Source organism: Mandrillus leucophaeus, unplaced genomic scaffold (genome assembly GCF_000951045.1).
Source record: "Mandrillus leucophaeus isolate KB7577 unplaced genomic scaffold, Mleu.le_1.0 Scaffold532, whole genome shotgun sequence".
Taxonomy (NCBI): domain Eukaryota; kingdom Metazoa; phylum Chordata; class Mammalia; order Primates; family Cercopithecidae; genus Mandrillus; species Mandrillus leucophaeus.
Genome location: NW_012105720.1, coordinates 1694567 through 1716069, shown reverse-complemented (window position 1 = coordinate 1716069; position 21503 = coordinate 1694567). Strand labels below are relative to the sequence as shown.

The following is a 21503-nucleotide window of genomic DNA, read 5'->3' as shown; positions in this document are numbered from 1 at the left end:
GTAAACCCGGGAGGCAGAGCTTGCAGTGAGCTGAGATCTGGCCACTGCACTCCAGCCTGGGTGACAGAGGGAGACTCCGTCTCAAAAAAAAAAAAAAAAAGTGGGAAAGGATATGAACAGACACTTCTCAAAATAAGACATTTATGCAGCCAACAGACACATGAAAAAATGTTCATCATCACTGATCAGAGAAATGCAAATCAAAACCACAATGACATACCATCTCACACCAGTTAAAATGGCCATCATTAAAAAGTCAGGAAACAGCAGATGCTGGAGAGGATGTGGAGGAACAGAAATGCTTTTACACTGTTGGTGGAAGTGTGAACTAGTTCAACCATTGTGGAAGACAATGTGGTGATTCCTCAAGGATCTAGAACTAAAAATACCATTTGCCCCAGCCATCCCATTACTGGGTATATACCCAAAAGATTATAAATTATGCTACTATAAAGACACATGCACACGTATGTTTATTGCAGCACTATTTACAATAGCAAAGACTTGGAACCAACCCAAATGTTCATAGATGATGGACTGGATTAAGAAAATGTGGCAGATATATGCCATGGAATACTATGCAGCCATAAAAAATGATGAGTTCATGTCCTTTGCAGGGACATGGACGCAACTGGAAACCATCATTCTGAGCAAACTATCGAGCAAACTTTGGACAGAAAACCAAACACCCCATGTTCTCACTCATAGGTGGGAACTGAACAATGTGAACACTTGGACACAGGGGCAGGGAACATGGCACCCCAGGGCCTGTCGTGGGGTGGGGTGCAGGGGGAGGGATGGAATTAGGAGAAATACCTAATGTAAATGACGAGTTAATGGGTGCAGCAAACCAACATGGCACATGTATACCTATGTTACAAACCTGCAGGTTGTGCACATGTACCCTAGAACTTCAAGTATAATAAAAAAATACTGATTTTTAAAACTGGCTTAACTACTTTTAGTAAGGGGAAATATGACAAAATCTAGTAAAATTCAGGATATGCACATCCTAAAACCCAGGAATTCTACTCCTAAGAATTATATTTAGCTGAGAGAATCTTCTGTATATAAGGAGACTGGTACAAAAATTCATCATATCATCATTGTTACTGTTTGCAAGCAATTAGAAACTAGCTGATTATCCATCAACAGAAGAATAAATACATTGTGGCATATTTACATAATAGAATACTGTACAGCACTGAAAAGGAAGTTCAAACCATGTTTGAACATGAGGCAGCAGTTTCCAATACAGTCTAAATTAACACACAAAATCCAGTATTTATATCATTCATTAACAAGCTGATTCTGAAAATGTAATCTTTTACCAAATACAATTCCTATGTATATTTTCAATCCATTCTAATCCAGTTGAGCGAGAACACACAGAAGACTACTGTTTTGACTAAGTTTAGTATACAGCTCTTCCTTTAAATTGTCTTGTAAGAGTTATGTGCTCCAAGAGCACTTTCCCTAGAGCTGATGAAGTCAGTGCTTTTGGAATGCAGCAGTCCAAGACCTGACATAAAAATACCAATGAATCAATAGTTCACAATATCTTCAAAAAGTGTTTCTTCAAAGACTATCAAAAATCTTAAACTCTTATTATAGGAATATGAACACCAAAAGGCACGTTATTTCCCTTATGATTACACAGAATCTGGATAATTTCTAAAATTGCATGGTTGAGGTTTAAAAGGTCAGATAGATAATATTAGACCCATTCATAAATTATAAAATATATTTCATTCCCAGTCAACATTTGGCTTTAAGTCTGTCATGAGGGCCTGGGATTTGTCTTATATATTTAATAATGTATTTCATTTTTCTTGGAAAAGCTAAAAGAAGGTTAAAGTCATGGGTCATAGCCTCTAATGAGATCATTCATTTCACAAAGGGGAAAGTTATTTTATGCCTGTAAAGATGTATACACCCTGCCTGTAATGCAGCCTATTTTTCCCAATGAGAAGTAGATAAGAGAGGTGTACTTCTCCTCCTCCTTTTATAGATGATTAAGATGAAACTCAAGAAAAGTAAGACCTTTCCACAGTCACACAAATGTAGATAATATTTAAATGCATCGTGACCTCTGGAAAATATAAATATTAATAGGTGTTCTAGTAATTCTTTTTATTGCAGTTCTTTTTATTGTTCTAGTAATATATCGTTCCACAAGCATGGCTTATCAACTACCTTTTGGCCTGCTATTTCTGGGCCCCATCCTGTCTGCTAACCCTATGGTAAACCCTTTGAGTAGATGAGGATGAGGTTAATGCTGATGTGTTTGGCAAACCTCTAGTGAGATTACTTATCAAATAAGCTCCATAGTTGCTGCTATGATCTGGATGTGGTTTGACCCTGCCAAAACTCATGCTGCAATTTAACTGCTGATATAATTAAATGTTGAGAGGTAGTGGGATCTCTAAGAGGTATTTGGGTAATGAGGGATCTGCTCTCATGAAGGGTTAATGCAGTTTCACAGGGGTGAGTAAGTTCTTGCTCTCGGGTTGTTATAAAGTGAGGCTGCCTCTTGTGTTTGGTCTCTTTGCAAACACCCACTCTCCTGTCTGCTTTCTGCCATGACATGAGGCAGCATGAGGTGTTCACAGATAGGCTGTATGATCCTGGACTTCCCAGCCTCCAGAATCATGAGCCAAATAAACTTCTTTAATTTACAAATTACCCAATCTCAGATATTGTTATAGCAACAGAAAACAGACTAAGACAGTTGCCAAGCCTAACTGGGCTTCACTTCATACTATTTAGGCCAGCGGGCCTCAACTATGGTTGCAACATTGGAATCATCTGAGGAGCTTTAAAAAGTACTGAAGTCACTTGTAATTACACCACTTTTGGTGGCCAAAGCAGGCAGATTGCTTGAGCTCAGGAGTTCGAGACCAGCCTGGGCTACATGGAGAAACCCTATCTCCATGGACAAACCAAAAATACGAAAAAACTTAGCTGGGTATGGTGCTGCACACCTGAATCCCAGCTCCTTGGGTGACTGAGGTAGGAGGAACATTCGAGCCCAGAAGGCAGAGGCTGCAGCAAGCCCAGATATTGCACCATTGCGCTCCAGCCTGGATCACAGAGCGAGACCTCATCACACAAACACACACACACACACACACACACACACACACACACACACAACACTTTAGTCGAGGAACTATCCCCTGAGATTTTGATTTAATTGCTCTGGGGTGCAATTCTAGTCATGGGAATTTCCCCCCTACTTTTTTTCTAGAGACAGGGTCTCACTTTATTACCTAGGCAGGAGTGCAACGGCATGATCATAACTCACCATAGCCTCCAAATCCTGGGCTCAAGTGATCCTCCCACTTGGGGCTTCCACCCGAGCCTCCCAAGTAGCTGGGATTACAGGCACTTGCCATCATGCTTGCCTAATTTTTATTTATTTTTTTGTAGAGATAGGGTCTTGCTATATTGCCCAGGCTGGTCTCAAACTCCTGGCCTCGAGCCATTCTCCTGCCTCAGCCTCCCAAAGTGTTGGAAACAGGCATGAACCACGATGCACAGCCTCCCTCAACATTTTATAAAATGTTTTAAACGTATAGAAAAATGGAAAGAATTTTACTGTGAACATGCATACACCAACCATCCCATCCAAATTCTACCATTAATATTCTTTTATTTGCTTATCACATATCTATCCATTTATCATTTCCTCTCTCCATCCATCAACCTATTTTTTCTATGCTGCATTTCAAAGTAAGTGGCAGATATTATACACTTCCCAGCATGAGGAATTTTAAAAACTGCCTAGTGATTCTAATGTATAGCTAAGACTTAGCACCACTGATTTGGATTTCAGTGTTTCCACTGGAGTTAGTTTAAGTCAAAGCTTACCTGTATCAGTTTCAGGCTTCCTGCTCTGGGGTACCATAGGGACAAAACCCGCAGGCAGCAAAAGAACAGTATCATCACATTCACTCAATTGCCTCTGAGTCTGTTTCCAGGTTTTTTTCTTTTTAGAAATGTGTTTTAAAAATTCAGCAAAAAGAGGTATAGGCTTTCTACATTCTCAGGGAATGACCACACATAAAATGATTACAATAAAGCTTCAAGTAGTCACAGAATGGGTTTTGGCTTCACAATTTTAGGTTTCAGCAACTATGGAATGTAAACAGAAGTCACCTGGCTATCGATGAGGCCACAAACTTAGGGATGTCCAGAGACTACAGACTTAGTAAATGACAGAGCTAGGTATTCTCAAAATTTAGCATATGTAATTTGATAATTGGTATTTTTAAAATTCAGACAAGAAAAATCAGAAAATAAATCTCATACCTGGAGTTTTCCCTTTTCATAGGCCAGTTTATTTTTACTTTCAGTAATTTTTCCCAAGATTTTTTCCACCTTCTGTTGGGCAAGCTGATAAGGCAAACACAGACATCAGAATCTCTAGGCATAGAAAAGAATAACCATTTTCATTTTTAAACACGTATTTACATCCTTACCATTTCTATCATCATAAGATCAAGATTCCTATCTATTTGCTACTGCTGCTTTTAGTCTTTCCCTACATAGTTGATCACAGGGCTAATATGCAACACGTACAGAAGACTGCTAATAAAAGCATGAAGCCTTAAGAGTACCAGAGTTGGTTGGTTTTGTATATTAACTCTTTTTTTGTTATGTCAGTTACTCCTTTGTAGTTGTGACCCAACACGGATGTGGTGTGGTTGTATCAGTGACTGCAGGTAGTCTGTGGAGCATTACACAGTTCTTTACAGAAACAGCAGCTGCAAGTGACCAGGACCACTGACAGCAGAAGGCACCTCACTTACTATGGTAAAAAGCAGTTTAGAAAAATCTCAGAAACAAAATAAATGTTTACTGGAGACTCAAACTCATTGTTTGATCAAATACTCAACACAGTATTATCTGGGGCAAACATTATCAAAGGTTCCATATTTCACGAAATTGCATATTTTCATTATTCAGACAGCCTTTAATAATGACAGTTATTTTTTCATATCCTGTTGTTCTCAGACTATATCAGAAAAAATAAGTACAAAATTTAAATTTGGGGCCATATTGGTACTTTCTTTATATAAGGGGCACCATTAAGTGATTGAACATGGAAATTTTCACTCTTCACAATCAATGCCAGTGCTATATCTTAATAACAGGAAATATTGCCATATGTCAAAATCACCTTCATAAACCAAATGTGGAGATAATGCACACAAAGCAAATGTGACTGAAGACACAAACTCTTAATCACTCATAAGCTAACTAGCTGCACTATGGATCATTTGCAGTAAATCTTAAGTTCAAAGTCTTATTAATGTTGGTAAGTATCTTATATTGACATCATTCACTATTTCTGGTTTATATTTGCTTATTTTGTGAATAACAGAGTGCCTTTTAGGCATTTTAAGACAAAGAATTTTAGACTTTTGTTTTATGTTCAATTTTAGGTAAGCTGATAAAGATAAAACCCATGTATTAATTTACATAAGAGTATTCCTCACTACCTCCAACATGATTACAGCTATTCTTTAGTCACCACTTTGTAATATCCTTTAAGTGTGTGAACCTACCACACATGCTTCTAAATAAAAGCAAAAACACATTCCAAACTAGATTACTATAATCTGTAACTCATATTTTCCTCTGTTCAAAATATTTTCTATGAGAAGGCACACTAAGCTGGGCACAGTGGCTCACACCTGTAATCCCAGCACTTTAGGTAGCTGAGGTGGGAGCATCACTTGAGGCCAGGAATTCAAGACCAGTCTAGTCAACATAGTAAGACCCTGTCTCTACAAAACATTAAAAAATTAGCTGGGCACAGTGGTGCATGCCTTTAGTCCTAGTTACTTGAGAGTTTGAGGAGGCAGAATTGCTTGAACCCAGCTGGTGGAGGCTACAGTGAGCCATGATGGTGCTATTGCACTCCAGCCTGGAAGACACAGCAAGACCCCCATCTCCTTTAAAAAAAAAAAAAAAAAAAAAAAAGTTATAGTAGTCTGGAGCATTGTTTTCTCCTTAGTAGTTGCCTTGGCTAGAAGAATTTTCATTTTTGACATTCAACACTTGATAAACATCAATGGAAAAACCATAAAGAATTAGCCCTTGTATACCATCTACCCTAAAATCATACACCTTTAACATAAAAACTTATACCCAATATTAGGCTTTGGTGGATTATTAACTATTAGACCAAGTATTTGTCCTGTCAGAATATTTATTTCATACATTATTATACATATTCATAATTCAGTTTTTAAAAGTTTTAAAAATTACTGTGTTGCTCCCAGTAAGGCAAAGGAAAATATGTTTTAAAAAGCATTTAGACCAGTAGAGTATTGGTTTCAAAATAACCTGAGGAAAATGTAGACTGCTATCAATAAACAGGAAACTGGTGACCATAAATATATTATCACAAAATCAGCTCATCATCAATTAATTTTCTATCTGTGGAAAACACAGTCCTCTTTGCCAAAATATTATCTATTTTGGGAACTATGATGCAAAATCATTCCATGAATGTAACATTACAATTTAGGATTATGTTGACCAAGTTTTCAGCAGCAAATAAACTGTAAGGATGATCAATAATACCACAAAAGCAAAGCTACAATAACAATAAAAGCTTAATTATTTAAAATTCGATTCAAACTTCTACAAATTAAGATGTCTCAGTGTGCTGTAAAGCATAGGTAAGAACATATAAAAAAACAAGAACTAGAGTTAACCTAAAATATGCTAGCTCTAACAAATACTAAACACTCAAAAATAACTATCTTCTTGAAATGGAGAAAGGTTTTTTTTTTTTTTAAGAATAACTTAAATTATCTGGGTCTTCTATAAAAGGTGACCAGAAATTTAAAAAATAATGGCGCTTTTTCCCCATCAATACAATTCCCTCTTTCAGGCAAAGGCATGAAGAACTTCCATTAATCTTTTAAATATACTTTTAAAATAATAATTTTCCCATTATGCCACCAAAGAGAGTGCTAATGTACTAAATGAAAATTGAGCAAAATCAAAATGTGGTATTATTTGACAAAGGTTCACTTATTTAAATATTATGACACACACAGAAAAATTGTTCCAAGTTGCTAAGGGAAAGTGGATGTTAAGGCAGTTACTTAAATTACTGTTTACAGATTAAATAGACCCTGTACCTGTACAGGAGACCGGAAATTAGAAACCACTTAAATAAGTGAGTATCTCAGGTTCTGAGTTGTAGAAGACTGAACTGAAATTAACTTTTGCTTAAATACTCTTGGTAATATACTATAAACATGATTAGCATATAGACCAAAACAGAAACTGGGGAATCATTTGAGAAACATCATACAGAGAAAAATACCAAGCATTAGAATATGAATTCTAACTCAGAAACACAAAGCACTCTTTGGAAAAGCAGAAAGTAAAAATAGGAAGAATTACCTTAAGATGAAAGATAGGTTGCCAAAGATCAACAGTAAGCCACCAAATTATTTCTAAAATCATTTTTAAATCCACGTGAGCTGTACAAGTTAGCAGAAGCTGTTAGAAGAATACACAAAACCAGTAGGATACTGGCATCTTGGTAAAGCTATTTTATAAGTAGATTGTAAGCATTTTTTAAAGTTTTTGATTATTTTGAATTTTTTATTCAAAATATTTAACAACAGTATGACATGAGCCCCAGAAAATCAAACCAACTTTGACATCTGCATGAGTGTACACTGACAATGTCATCCTGGTTTTAAGAAATAATATATTTTAGTTCATTTTCTAATTTCAAGTCTTTAAAGTCCCAGTTGTATAGGCAATTATGTTTCTGTCTGGTGCTACAATTTTAAAATATATGTTTAAACCCCAAAAGAGAAGTGGGGAGGAAAATCATTCAAACTGAACTCAGGCATAGTAACCTTCCTACATTTCGGTCTTTTCTTACTGTGGGTCCCTGCGTGACTGCCAGTGGTAATGGAATTAAATTGCACTATCACTACAGGCTAAAATGGCAAAAAAAACAAAAAACAAAAAAAAAACCCTGAAATTACAAAATATGAAAGAAAAAGCAGAGAGAATAATATTATTGCAATATGACATTAATCCTTACTGCCTGGCAAAACAGACATGACCTTCTTTGTATTCCAGTCAATCAATGTTTTTAAAGCACCTATTATGTATTAGGCATTATGCTAGGCAAGAGAATATAAAGATGAATACTGTTCTTGCATTAGAAGAGAATGAGGGCAGATGCATAAACAGGTCAATTTCTAATCAATGTAGTAATTATTCTGATATGTGTGTGCAGAGTGTACTGTGGGATACCTACACTAGGAAAGATCCTCTTGGCATTGCAGGCCATGAGAGGTTAAGAACCTGCCCAGGTCACACAGTAAATGGAGGTTGAAACCAGATCTATCTGAATTCAAGTTTGTGATGTTACACACACAACACACAGTCTTATGTGTATCTCCAAAAATCGATGAGGGGTTAGACCAGAAGGCACCTTTTATAAAGAATTTCAAGTTTTAACTCTCAAAGAACAAAAATACACTGCCAGCATTGAATGACAATAGATTTAATGATACTGCTAAGATTCAAAAACAAATCCTGAAATCCCTAGCTCATTCCTCAAACTCATATAGCCAACTGAAGCATTTCCCGGCAGGCATGGTCAGAGACACTTCTGGGTGGAGACAGAACTGCAAGCTAGAACTGCGTTATCTATGAGTCATCACTGGGAAACTGTAATCAAGGCGTGGTAGACAGGCAAAAATCAACACTGACCAAATCACTGGCAAGATCTGTCAAAGTCATTAATAGGGTAAGGCTAGGCCTGTTCACTGGCAATGGATTCAGGAAAGAATCAGTCAGATTGAGAATGTGGTCTTCCAAAGGAACCCAGCTGAGTCTTGCCAACCAGCAATGGACATGGCTGAATCTTTAATTCTGTGGAGAGAGGGGGTTGGTCTGAAATAGTATCAGGGATTACAGCTAACGGATCTTGTCATTCCAATAGGCACTTATATGTAATTTTTTTTTTCTCTGAGACAGTTCAGATACTAAGAATTCAATAAATGTTAGCTATCTGCCACATGTTCTGTATTAATTTACTTAACCTCAAACATCCACACAGTTATAGCATTATTATCCTCATTTTGATAGATTAAGAAACTGAGGCTCAGTGAGGTTAAGGATCATACCTGAGGTCACAGCCAAAACTGAAAAGCAGGAAATGTGGCTTGAAAACCATGACCATATAAGAAGATTTAGACTTAGTCTGTATAATTTTTCATAGTTGAAGTAATGAGCAGCTTATAACAGTTTGAAAGACTTTAGCTCAGATTAAAACAGACTCACAATGAGGTCTTCCAGGAATTCTCAAAGATTATTTGCATGCTTAAAAGCAGTAAGTAATACTTTTTCATGTATTTGAAAGCACACAGGAAAATTATTAGCTACTTAATGGAATGACCTTATTTTTAAATCCCCTTTACTTGGAGAAGATTTTTTTTTTTTTTGAGACGGAGTCTCGCTCTGTCGCCCAGGCTGGAGTGCAGTGGTGTGATCTCGGCTCACTGCAAGCTCCGCCTCCCAAGTAGCTGGGACTACAGGCGCCCGCCACCACGCCCGGCTAATTTTTTGTACTTTTAGTAGAGACAGGGTTTCACTGTGTTAGCTTAGCCAGGATGGTCTCGATCTCCTTTCCTCGTGATCCGCCTGCCTTGGCCTCCCAAAGTGCTGGGATTACAGATGTGAGCCACCATGCCCAGCCTGGAGAAGATGTTTTAAGAACTGTACTATTTATTTGTAATGCACTGACCTTGTCCAACAGCCTTCAGAAATCAGACTTATTACTGGTTGCCTAATGGAGGAAACTGATGAGAAAAAAATACGAGTTTCTTCCTCATAATTTATGGAAGTGGAACTATTTTAAAACATTAGATATATTTGTACTTTTCAGTAACACAGATTGTTTGTGAAGGCAAATGTTTAACAAATCCCTTAAACTCTTGGTTTCTCAAATTTGCTATTGTTTGAATACTGTAAGAATCTCTGCTTTATTTATTCTGAATTATTCAAGATTTATAATAATTATGAAAACACAAAGAAAATCCATCTCCTGACCTCTGGTTGTTGTTATTTCTGAACTCATTAGTCATTAATTGCTATTTAGACTGACCTTTTTATACCCACCCCATGGTAATCAGAAGTGACTTGCTGAAGTTCTAGGGAAGCCATTTGATCTGCCAGGTGCTTATTCTCTTCTTCAAGAGTCTGCAGGTTATGAGTTAATGTATTTATGTCTACCTTTAAAGAAACAAAAGTAAAAAAGAAACTATTTATGCCAGATCCAAAAAGTATTATCTTATTTTTAAAATGACAATTATAACTGTAAAATGGACAATATGTTCCATATGTTTCCTTGCCTCTAAATGTGGAGATATGACCAATCTGATAGTTCTATGGTTTTTAAATTTTTTTTTAGACGGAGTCTTGCTCTGTCACCCAGGCTGGAGTGCAGTGTTGTGATCTCAGCTCACTGCAACCTCTGCCTCTCGGGTTCAAGTGATTCTCCTGCCTCAGCCTCCTTGAGAAGTGACAACATGCTAGCAGCCCTCACTTGCTCTCGGGCGCCTCCTCAGCCTCAGCATCCACTCTGGCCCCACTTGAGGAGCCCTTCAACCTGCGGCTGCACTGTGGGAGCCCCTCTCTGGGCTTGCGAGGCAGAGTCTGCTTGTGGGGAGGTGTGGAAGGAGTGGCGTGGGCAGGAACTGGGGCTGCCCATGGCCCTTGCGGGCCAGCAGAGTTCCGGGTGGGCGGGGGCTCAGCAGGACCCACACTTGGAGCAGCCAGCTGGCGCTGCCAGCCCTGGGCAGTGAGGGGCTTAGCACCCCAGTCAGCAGCTGCGAGGGGGTGCGCCAGGTCCCCCAGCACTGCTGGCCCCCCTGTGCCACACTGGAATTCTTGCTGGGTCTCAGCTGCTGCCTCCCCACGAGGCAGGACTCGGGACCTACAGCCCGCCATACCCATGCCCAAGCCCCAACCCCTGCTTGGCCCCAGCCTCCCCAACGCTCCCTGCTCTGCAGCACCCAGTCCCATCGACCACCCAAGGGTGGAGGGGTGCAGGCACGCGGCATGGGACTGGTGGGCAGCTCTGCCCACGGCCCTGGCGCAGGAACCACTAGGCAAAGCCAGCTGGGCTCCTGAGTCAGGTAGGTAGTTGGAGAACTTTTATGTCTAGCTGGAGGATTGTATATGCACCAATCAGCACTCTGTATCTAGCTAATCTGGTGGGGACTTGGAGAACTTTTATATCTAGCTGGAGGATTGTAAATGCACCAATCAGCACTTTGTGCCCAGCTCAAGGATTGTAAATGCAGCAATCAGTACTCTGTGTCTAGCTCAAAGTTTGTAAACACACCAATCAGTGCTCTGTGTCCAGCTAATCTAGTGGGGACTTGGAGAACTTTTGTGTCTAGCTAAAGGATTGTAAATGCACCAATCAGCACTCTTCGTCTAGCTAAAGGTTTGTAAATGCACCAATCAGCACTCTGTGTTTAGCTAATCTAGAGGGGACTTGGAGAACTTTTGTGTTCAGCTAAAGGATTGCAAATGCACCAATCAGCACTCTGTGTCTAGCTCAAGGTTTGTAAACGCACCAATCAGCACCCTGTCAAAATGGGCCAATCAGCTCTCCGTAAAATGGGCCAATCAGCAGGATGTGGGTGGGGTCAGATAAGGGAATAAAAGCAGGCTGCCCGAGGCAGCAGTGGCAACCCACTTGAGTCCCTTTCCATGGTGTGGAAGCTTTGTTCTTGCACCGTTGGCAATAAATCTTGCTGCTGCTCACTCTTTGGGTCTGCACTGCCTTTATGAGCTGTAATGCTCACTGCGAAAGTCTGCAGTTTCACTCCTGAAGCCAGTGAGACCATGAACCCACCAGGAGGAACGAACAACTCCAGACGTGCCACCTTTAAGAGCTGTAACACTGTGAAGGTCTGCAGCTTCACTCCTGAAGCCAGCGAGACCATGAACCCACCAGAAGGAAGAAACTCAGGACACATCTGGACATCTGAAGGAACAAACTCCGGACATACCATCTTTAAGAACTGTAACACTGCAAGGGTCTATGGCTTCATTCTTGAAGTTAGCGAGACCAAGAACCCACCAATTCCGGACACACCCTGAGTAGCTAGGATTACAGGCACGCACAACCATGCCTGGAAAATTTTTGTATTTTTAGTCGAAACGGGATTTCGTCATGTTGGTCAGGCTGGTCTCGAACTCCTGACCTTGTGATGCGCCCGCCTCAGCCCCACAAAGTGCTGGGATTACAGATGTGAGCCACAGCGTCCAGCCACTCTATGATGTTTTTAAGAACCCTTTTCTCTGTGTGGTTTGTGGGTCTAATAATTTTTTTAAGAAGAACCCTTTTTCTCTCTCGTCCATTTTTTGAGTTTTTCTAGTTGCCCTCAGTAAAAGGGTTATTGTAAATTATATAGTTCCCCTTTACTCTAAGTTAAAGTCCTTCTGGTATTTACTTAAAGTCAATTCAAGTTTATGAATATAGATGCAAAAATCTTCCAGCCAGGAGCAGTGGCTCACGCCTGTAATCCCAGCACTTTGGGAGGCCGAAGTGGGCGGATCACCTGAGGTTGAGAGTTCAAGACCAGCCTGACCAACACGGAGAAACCTCATCGCTACTAAAAATACAAAATTAGCCGGGCGTGGTGGCACATGCCTGTAATCCCAGCTACTTGGGAGGCTGAGGCAGGAGAATCACTTGAACTCGGGAGGCAGAGGTTGCAGTGAGCCGAGATCACGCCATTGCACTCCAGCCTGGGTAACAAGAGTGAAACTTCATCTCAAAAAAAAAAAAAAAACTTCCACAAAATATTAGCAAAATGAACCCAGCAACACATAAAAAGATAACAAATTAGGACTAAGTGAAGCTTATCTCGGTAATGCAAAGCTTGTTGAACATTCAAAATCGATCAGTATAATATGCCGTTTCAATAGACTATAGAAGAAAACCCACATACCCATCTTAATGCAGTAAAAGAATTTCATAAAATTCAACATCAATTCATTATAAAAACTCAGCAAACTATTAATGAAAGGGAACCTCTAGTTGATTTTAAAAAAAGTATCTATAAGAATCCTACAGCTAATATCAATATTAATAGTGAAAAACTTTCCCCCTAAAACTGGGAAAAGGCAAAGGTATCCACTTTCACCACTCCTATTCCACATCATTCAGGAGGCCATAGCTGGTGCAGTAAGGCAAGATGTTACAATAAGTGACGGGCAAATCTATCGTATTTCTACATATTAACAATGCACAATTGGAAATTCACATTTCATTAAAATGCCATTTAAAACAGTACTAATGCTGTGAAATTCTTTAAGTGCAAATCTAGCAAAATATGTCTAAGATATGATGTGCTGAAAATTACAAAATACTGAGAGAAATAAAAAACCAAAATAAAACAGAGAGATATATAATGTTCATGTACCGACATGTGTTCCATAACAATGTTTCAATCAACGATGGACCACATATACAACAATGGTTGGAGCAACAAGCTACACCATATAACCTAGGCATATCACAGGCTCAAAATAAAGGGATGGAGGAGAATCTACCAAGCAAATGGAAAACAGAAAAAAGCAGGGGTTGCAATCCTAGTTTCTGAAAAAACAGACTTTAAACCAATAAAGACAAAAAAGAAGACAAAAAAGGGCATTACATAATGGTGGAGAGTTCAACAAGAAGAACTATCTTAAATATATATGCACCCAACACAGGAGCACCCAGATTCACAAAGCAAGTTCTTAAAGACCTTCAAAGAGACTTAGACTCCCATACAACAATAGTGGGAGATTTTAGCATTGCACTGACAATATTAGGTCATAGGGACACAAAATTAACAAAGATATTCAGGATCTGAACTGAGCACTAGATCAAATGGAACTGACAGATATTTACAGATCTCCCCACCCCAAAACAACAAACATACATTCTTCTCATTGCCACATGGCACTTACTCTAAAATTGATCATGTTATTGGAAGCAAAACACTCCTCAGCAAATGTAAAAGAACTGAAATTATAACAGTCTCTCAGACCACAACATAATCAAATTAGAATTCAAGACTAAGAAATTCATTCAAAACCACACAACTACATGGTAATTGAACAACCTGCTCCTGAATGACTCCCAGGTAAATAATGAAATTAAGGCAAAATTCAGTAAGTTATTTGAAACTAATGAGAAAAAAAGAGATAACATACCTGAATCTCTGGGACACAGCTAAGGCACTGTGAAGAGGAAAATGTATAGCACTAAATGCCCACATCAAAAAATTAGATCTCAAGTTAACAACCTAACTTCACAACTAAAGGAACTAGAGAACAAAGAGCAAACAAATCTCAAAGCTGGCAGAAGACAAGAAATAATCAAAATCAGAGGTGAACTGAAGGACATAGAGACACAAAAACCATTCAAGAGATCAACAAATCCAGGAGCTGTTTTTGTTTTGTTTTGTTTTGTTTTTGAGATGGAATCTTGCTCTGTCGCCCAGGCTGGAGTGCAGTGGCACGATCTCAGCTCACTGCAACCTCCGCCTCCCAGATCCAAGTGATTCTTCTGCCTCAGCCTCCCAAGAAGCTGGGACGACAGGCCTGTGCCACCACGCCTGGCTAATTTTTATATTTTTAGTAGAGATGAGATTTCACCATATTGGCCAGGCTGGTCTCGAACTCCTGACCTCATGATTCGCCCGCCTTGGCCTCCCAAAGTGCTGGGATTACAGGCATGAGCCACTGTGCCCAGCCCAGGAGCTGTTTTTTCAAGAAAATAAAATAGATAGACTTCTAGCTAGACTAATAAGAAAAGAGAGAAGTTTCAAATAAACACAATCAGAAATGATAAGGGAGATATTACCACTGACCCCACAGAAATACAGACAACCATCAGAGAATCTTAAAAATACCTCTATGTACATAAACTAGAAAATACAGAGGAAAAAGATAAATTTCTAGATATATACACCCTCCCAAGACTTAACCAGGAAGAATACATTGAATCCCTCAACAGACTAATAACGAGTTCGGAAATTGAGGCAGTAATAAATAGCCTACCAACCAAAAAAAGCCCAGGATCAGACAGATTCACAGCTGAATTCTATCACAGGTACAAAGAAGAGTTGGTATCATTTCTACTGAAACGATTCCGAAAAAACTGAAAAGGAGGGACTACTCTCTAACTTATTCTATGAGGCCAGCAGCATCCTGATACCAAAACCTGGCAGAGATACAACAAAAAAAGAAAACTTCAGGCCAATATCCTTGATGAACATTGATGCAAAAATCCTCAATGAAATACTGGCAAACTGAATCCAGCAGCATATCAAAAAGCTTATCTGCCATGATCAAGTAGGCTACATCCCTGGGATGCAAGGTTAGTTCAACATATGCAATTCAATAAATGTGATTAATCACATAAACAGAACTAAAGAGAAAAACCACATGATAATCTCAATAGATGCAGAAAAGGCCTTCGATAAAATTCAACATCCCTGCATGTTAAAAACTCTCAATAAACTAGGTACTGAAGGAACATACCACAAAATAATAAGAGCCATCTATGACAAACCCACTGCCAACATCATATTGAATTGGCAAAAAGTGGAACCATTTCCCTTGAAAACCGGCACAAGACAAGCATGCCCTCTCTCACCACTCCTATTCAACACAGAACTTGGAAGTTCTAGCCAAGGCAATCAGGAAACAGAAAGAAATAAAGGGCATTCAAAAAGAAAAAGAGGAAGTCAAACTATCCCTGTTTGCAGATGACATGATCCCATATCTCAAAAACCCTACCGCCTCAGCCCCAAAGCTTCTTAAGCTGATAAGCAACTTCAGCACTCTCAGGATACAAAATCAATGTGCAAAAATCATTAGCATTCCTATACACCAACAACAGTAAAGCTGAGAGCCAAATCATGAATAAACTCCCATTCACAGTTGCCACAAAAAGAATAAAATACCTAGGAATACAGCTAACTAGGTAGGTGAAAGGTCTCTACAAGAAGAACTACAAAACACTGCTCAAAGAAATGAGAGATGACACTAACAAACGGAAAACCATTCCATGCTCATGGATAGGAAGAATCATGGCCATACTGCCCAAAGCAATTTACAGATTCAATGCTATTCCCATTAAACTACCATTGACATTCTTCACAGAACCAGAAAAAACTACTTTAAAATTTATATGGAACCAAAAAAGAGCCTGAATAGCTAAGAAAATCCTAAGCAAAAAGAACAAAGCTGGAGGTACCATGCTACTCAACTTCAAATTATACTACAGGGCTACAGTAACCAAAACAGCATGGTATTGGTACAAGAACAGACACAGACCAATGGAACAGAATAGAGAACCCAGAAATAAGACCACACACCTTCAGCTATCTGACCTTTGAGAAACCTGACAAAAACAAGCAATGGAGAAAGGATTCCCTGTTCAATAAATGGGACTGGGAATAACTGGCTAGCTATATGCAGAAGATGGAAACTGGACCCCTTCCCTATACCATATACAAAAATTAACTCAAAATAGATTGATGACTTAAATATAAAACCCAAAACTATAAAAACCCTGGAAGACAACCGAGGTAATACTATTCAGAACAAAGCACGAGCAAAGATTTCATGACAAAGACATCAAAAGCAACGCAACAAAAGCAAAAATTGACAAATGGGATCTAAGTAAACCAAAGAGCTTCTGCATAGCAAAAGAAACTATCAACAGAGTAAACACAGTCTACAGAATGGAAGACTATTCATCTGACAAAAGTCTAATATCCAGCATCTATAAGGAACTTAAATTTACAAGAAAAAGACAAACAACCTCATTAAACAGTGGGCAAAAGGCATAAACAGACACTTCTTAAAAGAAGACATAAATGTGGCCAACAATCATATGAAGAAAGCTCAACATCACTGAACATTAGAGAAATGTAAATCAAAACCACAATGAGATACCATCTCACACCAGTCTGAATGATTAAGAAGTCAAAAAATCAAAAAATAACAGATGCTGGTGACATTGTGGAGAAAAAGGAACACTTGCACACTGTTGGTGTGAGTGTAAATTAGTTCAACCATTGTGGAAAACAGTGTGGCGATTCCTCAAAGTCCTAAAGACAGAAATACCATTTGACCCAGCAATCCTGTTACTGGGTATATACCCAAAGGAATATAAATCATTCTGTTATAAAGATACATGCACATGTGTATGTTCACTGCAGCACTATTCACAATAGCAAATACATGGAATCAACCTAAATGCTCATCAATGATAGACCAGATAAAGCAAATGTGGTACATATACACCATGGAATACTATGCAGCCACAAAAAAGAATGAGATTATGTCCTCGTGATCATGGATAGAGCTGGAGGCCATTATCCTTAGCAAATTAACTCTGGAACAGAAAACCAAATGTTGCGTGTTCTCTTATAAGTGGGAGCTAAATGATGAGAATATACGGACACACAGAGGAGAACACCACACACTGGAGTGTGTCAGAGGGTGGAGGGTGGGTGGAAGGAGAGGATCAGGAAAAATAATAATACCTGGGTGATGAAATAATCTGCACAACAAACCCCCATAACACACATTTACCTATATAACAAACCTGCACATGTACACTGAACTTAAAAATTAAAGAAAAACCCTAGGTGTGCAGTAGGCAATACCATCGAGGTTTGTGTAAGTACTCTCTATTGCACAACAACAAAACTGCCCAGAGATGCATTTCTGAGAATGTATCTCCATCATTAAGTGACAACCTAAGTGTACTAGAAGATTCAATATTGCTGAGATGTTAACTCTAATTTCAGTTGAAATCCCCAGAGAACATTTTTGTAGAAATCATTAAGGTCATTCTACAACACACATGAAAAAGCAAACAAACTAAAATAGCTAAAACACTTTTGGAAAACAACACTGTTGGAGGACTCTACCTAATTTCACGATTTATTATAAAGCTACAATAATCATGGTCTGTGGAAAGGCTCCTGTGTTGTTGAACTTGCCCAGTTGTGGGTGCAGCTATGTACCAGGCAGCCCAAGACCGACATAAAGTAAATTCCCAGAAGTCTTCCCTAGGTTTTGAATTTGCAGTAACAGGTGTGAGCATTCCAGCAGCAGTTTGGTGATCAGAAATGAAAGCTAAAGGAGAGTTGCCAACTGTGGGAATGAGTGTAAAAGACATGCCCCAAAACATACACAAGTAAACTGTCGAAAGCAAGAGACACAAAATCTTGAAAGTACCAAGAGAGGAGTGGCTCCTGATGTACAAGATAATCTTAACAAGATTAACAGCTGATTTCTCATCAGAAAGTTGAGGCCAGAAGGCAACGGGATGACATACTCAAAACGCTGAAAGAAAAACACTCAACCATGAATTCTAAATTCAGCAAATCTATCCTTCAAAAACAGCAAAGAAATTAAGATATTCCCAGATAAATAAAAATTGAAATAATTCATAGAAGAGTTTTTCTTCTGGTTTAGATACACTCTTGAGAATGTGGTTCTTCAGACTTCACCTAAAATGTAGAGTAATTTCTCCAGGTCCCCATTTTTGGTGGGGTTTGGATTGTGAAGCTAGAAAGCATATGCTGTAAGAAATACTAAAGGAAGTTTTTTAGGCTAAAATAAAAGGGTAGTAGACAATATCTGGAATCCATATAAGAAATAAAAGGTAACAGTAAAGGTAGCAACATAGGTATATATAAAAGGTACTATATATTTTTGTTTGTAATTCTTTCTGTTACCTATAAACTAAAATATAGAATAAAAGAAATGATAAGGGAGTTAAAATGGTGAACTAGAAATATATATTTAACATAAAAGATGGCACTAATTGAGAAATAGAGGAGCAAAAAGCAAAAAACAAAAAATGCAAAATGGCGGATATAAATCCTACCTTAACAGTAATTATATTAAATATAAATGGATCAAACCACTCCATTTATATGGATAGGCAAAATGAGTTTTTAAAAAACCAACTATATGCTCTTTATAAAATATACACTTTAGATCCAAAGTTACAAATGGGGTTGAAAACAAAAGCGTGGAAAACATATACCATATAAATTAAACAGTAATCTAAAAAGAGTTAAATGACTGTCCTAATATTAAACAAAATAGACATTAAGAAAAAACTGGTGAGATAAAGGACATTGAAAAAGTGTTTACCTGTCAAGAAGATGTATCATTTATAAATATATATGCACCTAACAGAGGCCACAAATATATGAAGCAAAAAATGACAGTATTGAAGGAACAAATAAATAATTTAACAGTAATAGTTGGAGACTTCAATATCCCATTTTCATTAATCAACAGAACAACTAGACAAATTAAGGAGGAAAGAGAAGACAAGAACAACACTATAAACCAAGTAAGCTAACAGACATCTATAGAACAATCCTCCCAATAACAGCAAAATACACATTTTTCTCAAGTGCACATGGAACATTCTTCAGGGTATATCCCTGTTACACCATAAAACAACTCTCAATAAATCTGAAAGGATTGATACCATGCAAAGTATGTTTTCCAACCACAATGGAATAAAATTAGAAATCAATAAAAGAATATTTGGGGAATTCACATATGTGAATAAACTAAACATATCACTTCTAAACAACCAATGGGTCAAAAAAGAAATCTCAAGGGAAATTAAATAACAGTTTGAGATAAACAAAAATGAAAACACAAAATAACAAAACATCTCATATGCAGCTAAAGCAGTGCAGAGAGGGAAATTTGTAGCTGCAGGCACTTATTTTTTATTTTTTTAGGGGCACTCCCCTGAACGAGAATAGGTTCAGAGTGACTCCTACAGGCACTTACATTTTAACAATGAAATATTTATCAAATCAATAACCTAAGCTTATCTTTAGAAACTAGACAAAGAAAATCAAATTAAACCCAAAGCAAATCTAAAGAAGAACAGTAAGGATTAACGCAAAAATAAGATAGAGAAAAATAATAGAGAAAAATCTCTAAAAACTTCCACAAGTTGGTTCTCTAGAAAGATCAACAAATTTGACAAACCTTTAGCTGAACTAAACAAGAACAAAATACAGGTGACACAAATTAGTAAAATTAGGAATCAAAGAGAGGACTCTGCTACTGACCTTACAGAAAGAAAGACAAGGGGCTACTCTGAAAACTGTATGCTAACAAATTAGATAGCCTAGATGAAATGGATAAATTCCTAGAAAGAACCAAACTACTGAAACTGACTCAAATAAAGGTAGAAAATCTGCATAGACCTATAGAATAAAAAGAATAAACCAAACAAAGAAACAAAACCTTTTACATACAAGAAAGCCCAGAACCAGATGGCATCACTGGTAAATGCTACAAAATATTTAAAGAAGAATTAACCCCAATCCCTCACAAACTCTTCCCAACAATAGAAATGAAGGGAATACTTACCAAATCATTTTAAGAGATCAACAGCATCTTGATACCAAAACCAAAAACATTACAAGAAAATAAAACTACAGAACAGTACCCCTTATGAATACAGATGCAAAAATCTTAACAAAATACTAGCAAGCCTAATGCAACAACATATAAAAAGGACAACATGATCAAGTAAAATTTATCCAAGGAATGCAAGCTTAGTTTTGCATTTGAAGTCAACCACTGTAATACACCATAGTAATAGAACAAAGAACAAAACCCACAAGATCATCTCAATAGACATAGCAAAAGCATTTGACAAAATTCAACATATTTTCATGACAAAAATTCCCAACAAACTGGGAATATAAGGGAATTTTCTAATCCTGATGAAGAGCATTGAAAATCCCCCACAGTTGACATCATACTTAATGGTGACAAACTAAAAGCTTTCCCTCTAAGATCAGAAACAAGACAGAGATATCTGCTCTCACGAATTCTATTCAATATTGCACTGGAGATTCTAACAGGCAGTTATATATGAAAACGAAATAAAAGGCAGCCAAATTGGAAAGGAAGAAGTGAGACTATCTCTATTACAAATAGACATAGCAAATAGAGAGCCCAGGAGTTCGAGACCAGCCAGCAACATAACAAAACTCCGCCTCTACAAAAAATAACTATCTCTATTACAAATAGAGATAATTTATATAGTTTGTAGAGACAGTTATAGAGATCACACTATCTTATACAGTAGTCCTCACTGTCATTGATAGGTTCTTGGAGACTGCAACTTTAAGTGAAATGATAATGTATAACAAAATCAATGTTTTTTCTTATCAACATCATAACACAACATTGAATGAAATGATGTTATTCAAGGACCTGCTGTATATCGTTTCACTTGAAGTTGAAACCTAAGAACCTACTGATGACATTAAGTGAGGACATACTTTATACAGAAACAAATTGTATTATTGAGCTTGTAATACACTTCAAATTGATCTACAGATTCAATATAAACCTTACCA

At 37.9% G+C, this 21503-nt stretch overlaps 1 protein-coding gene across 1 annotated transcript in view; it reads right to left on the bottom strand.

Annotated features, from left to right (window-relative positions):
• The window catches only part of CCDC150 (coiled-coil domain containing 150), a 92664-nt gene that overhangs the window by 27657 nt on the left and 43504 nt on the right, over window positions 1-21503 (bottom strand). The window contains exons 14-15 of the mRNA XM_011997188.1: window positions 10177-10290; window positions 4315-4398 (exon numbers count right to left, since the gene is read on the bottom strand). Coding sequence (XP_011852578.1) covers window positions 4315-4398; window positions 10177-10290 — 198 coding nt within the window. The remainder of the gene's footprint in view (window positions 1-4314; window positions 4399-10176; window positions 10291-21503) is intronic.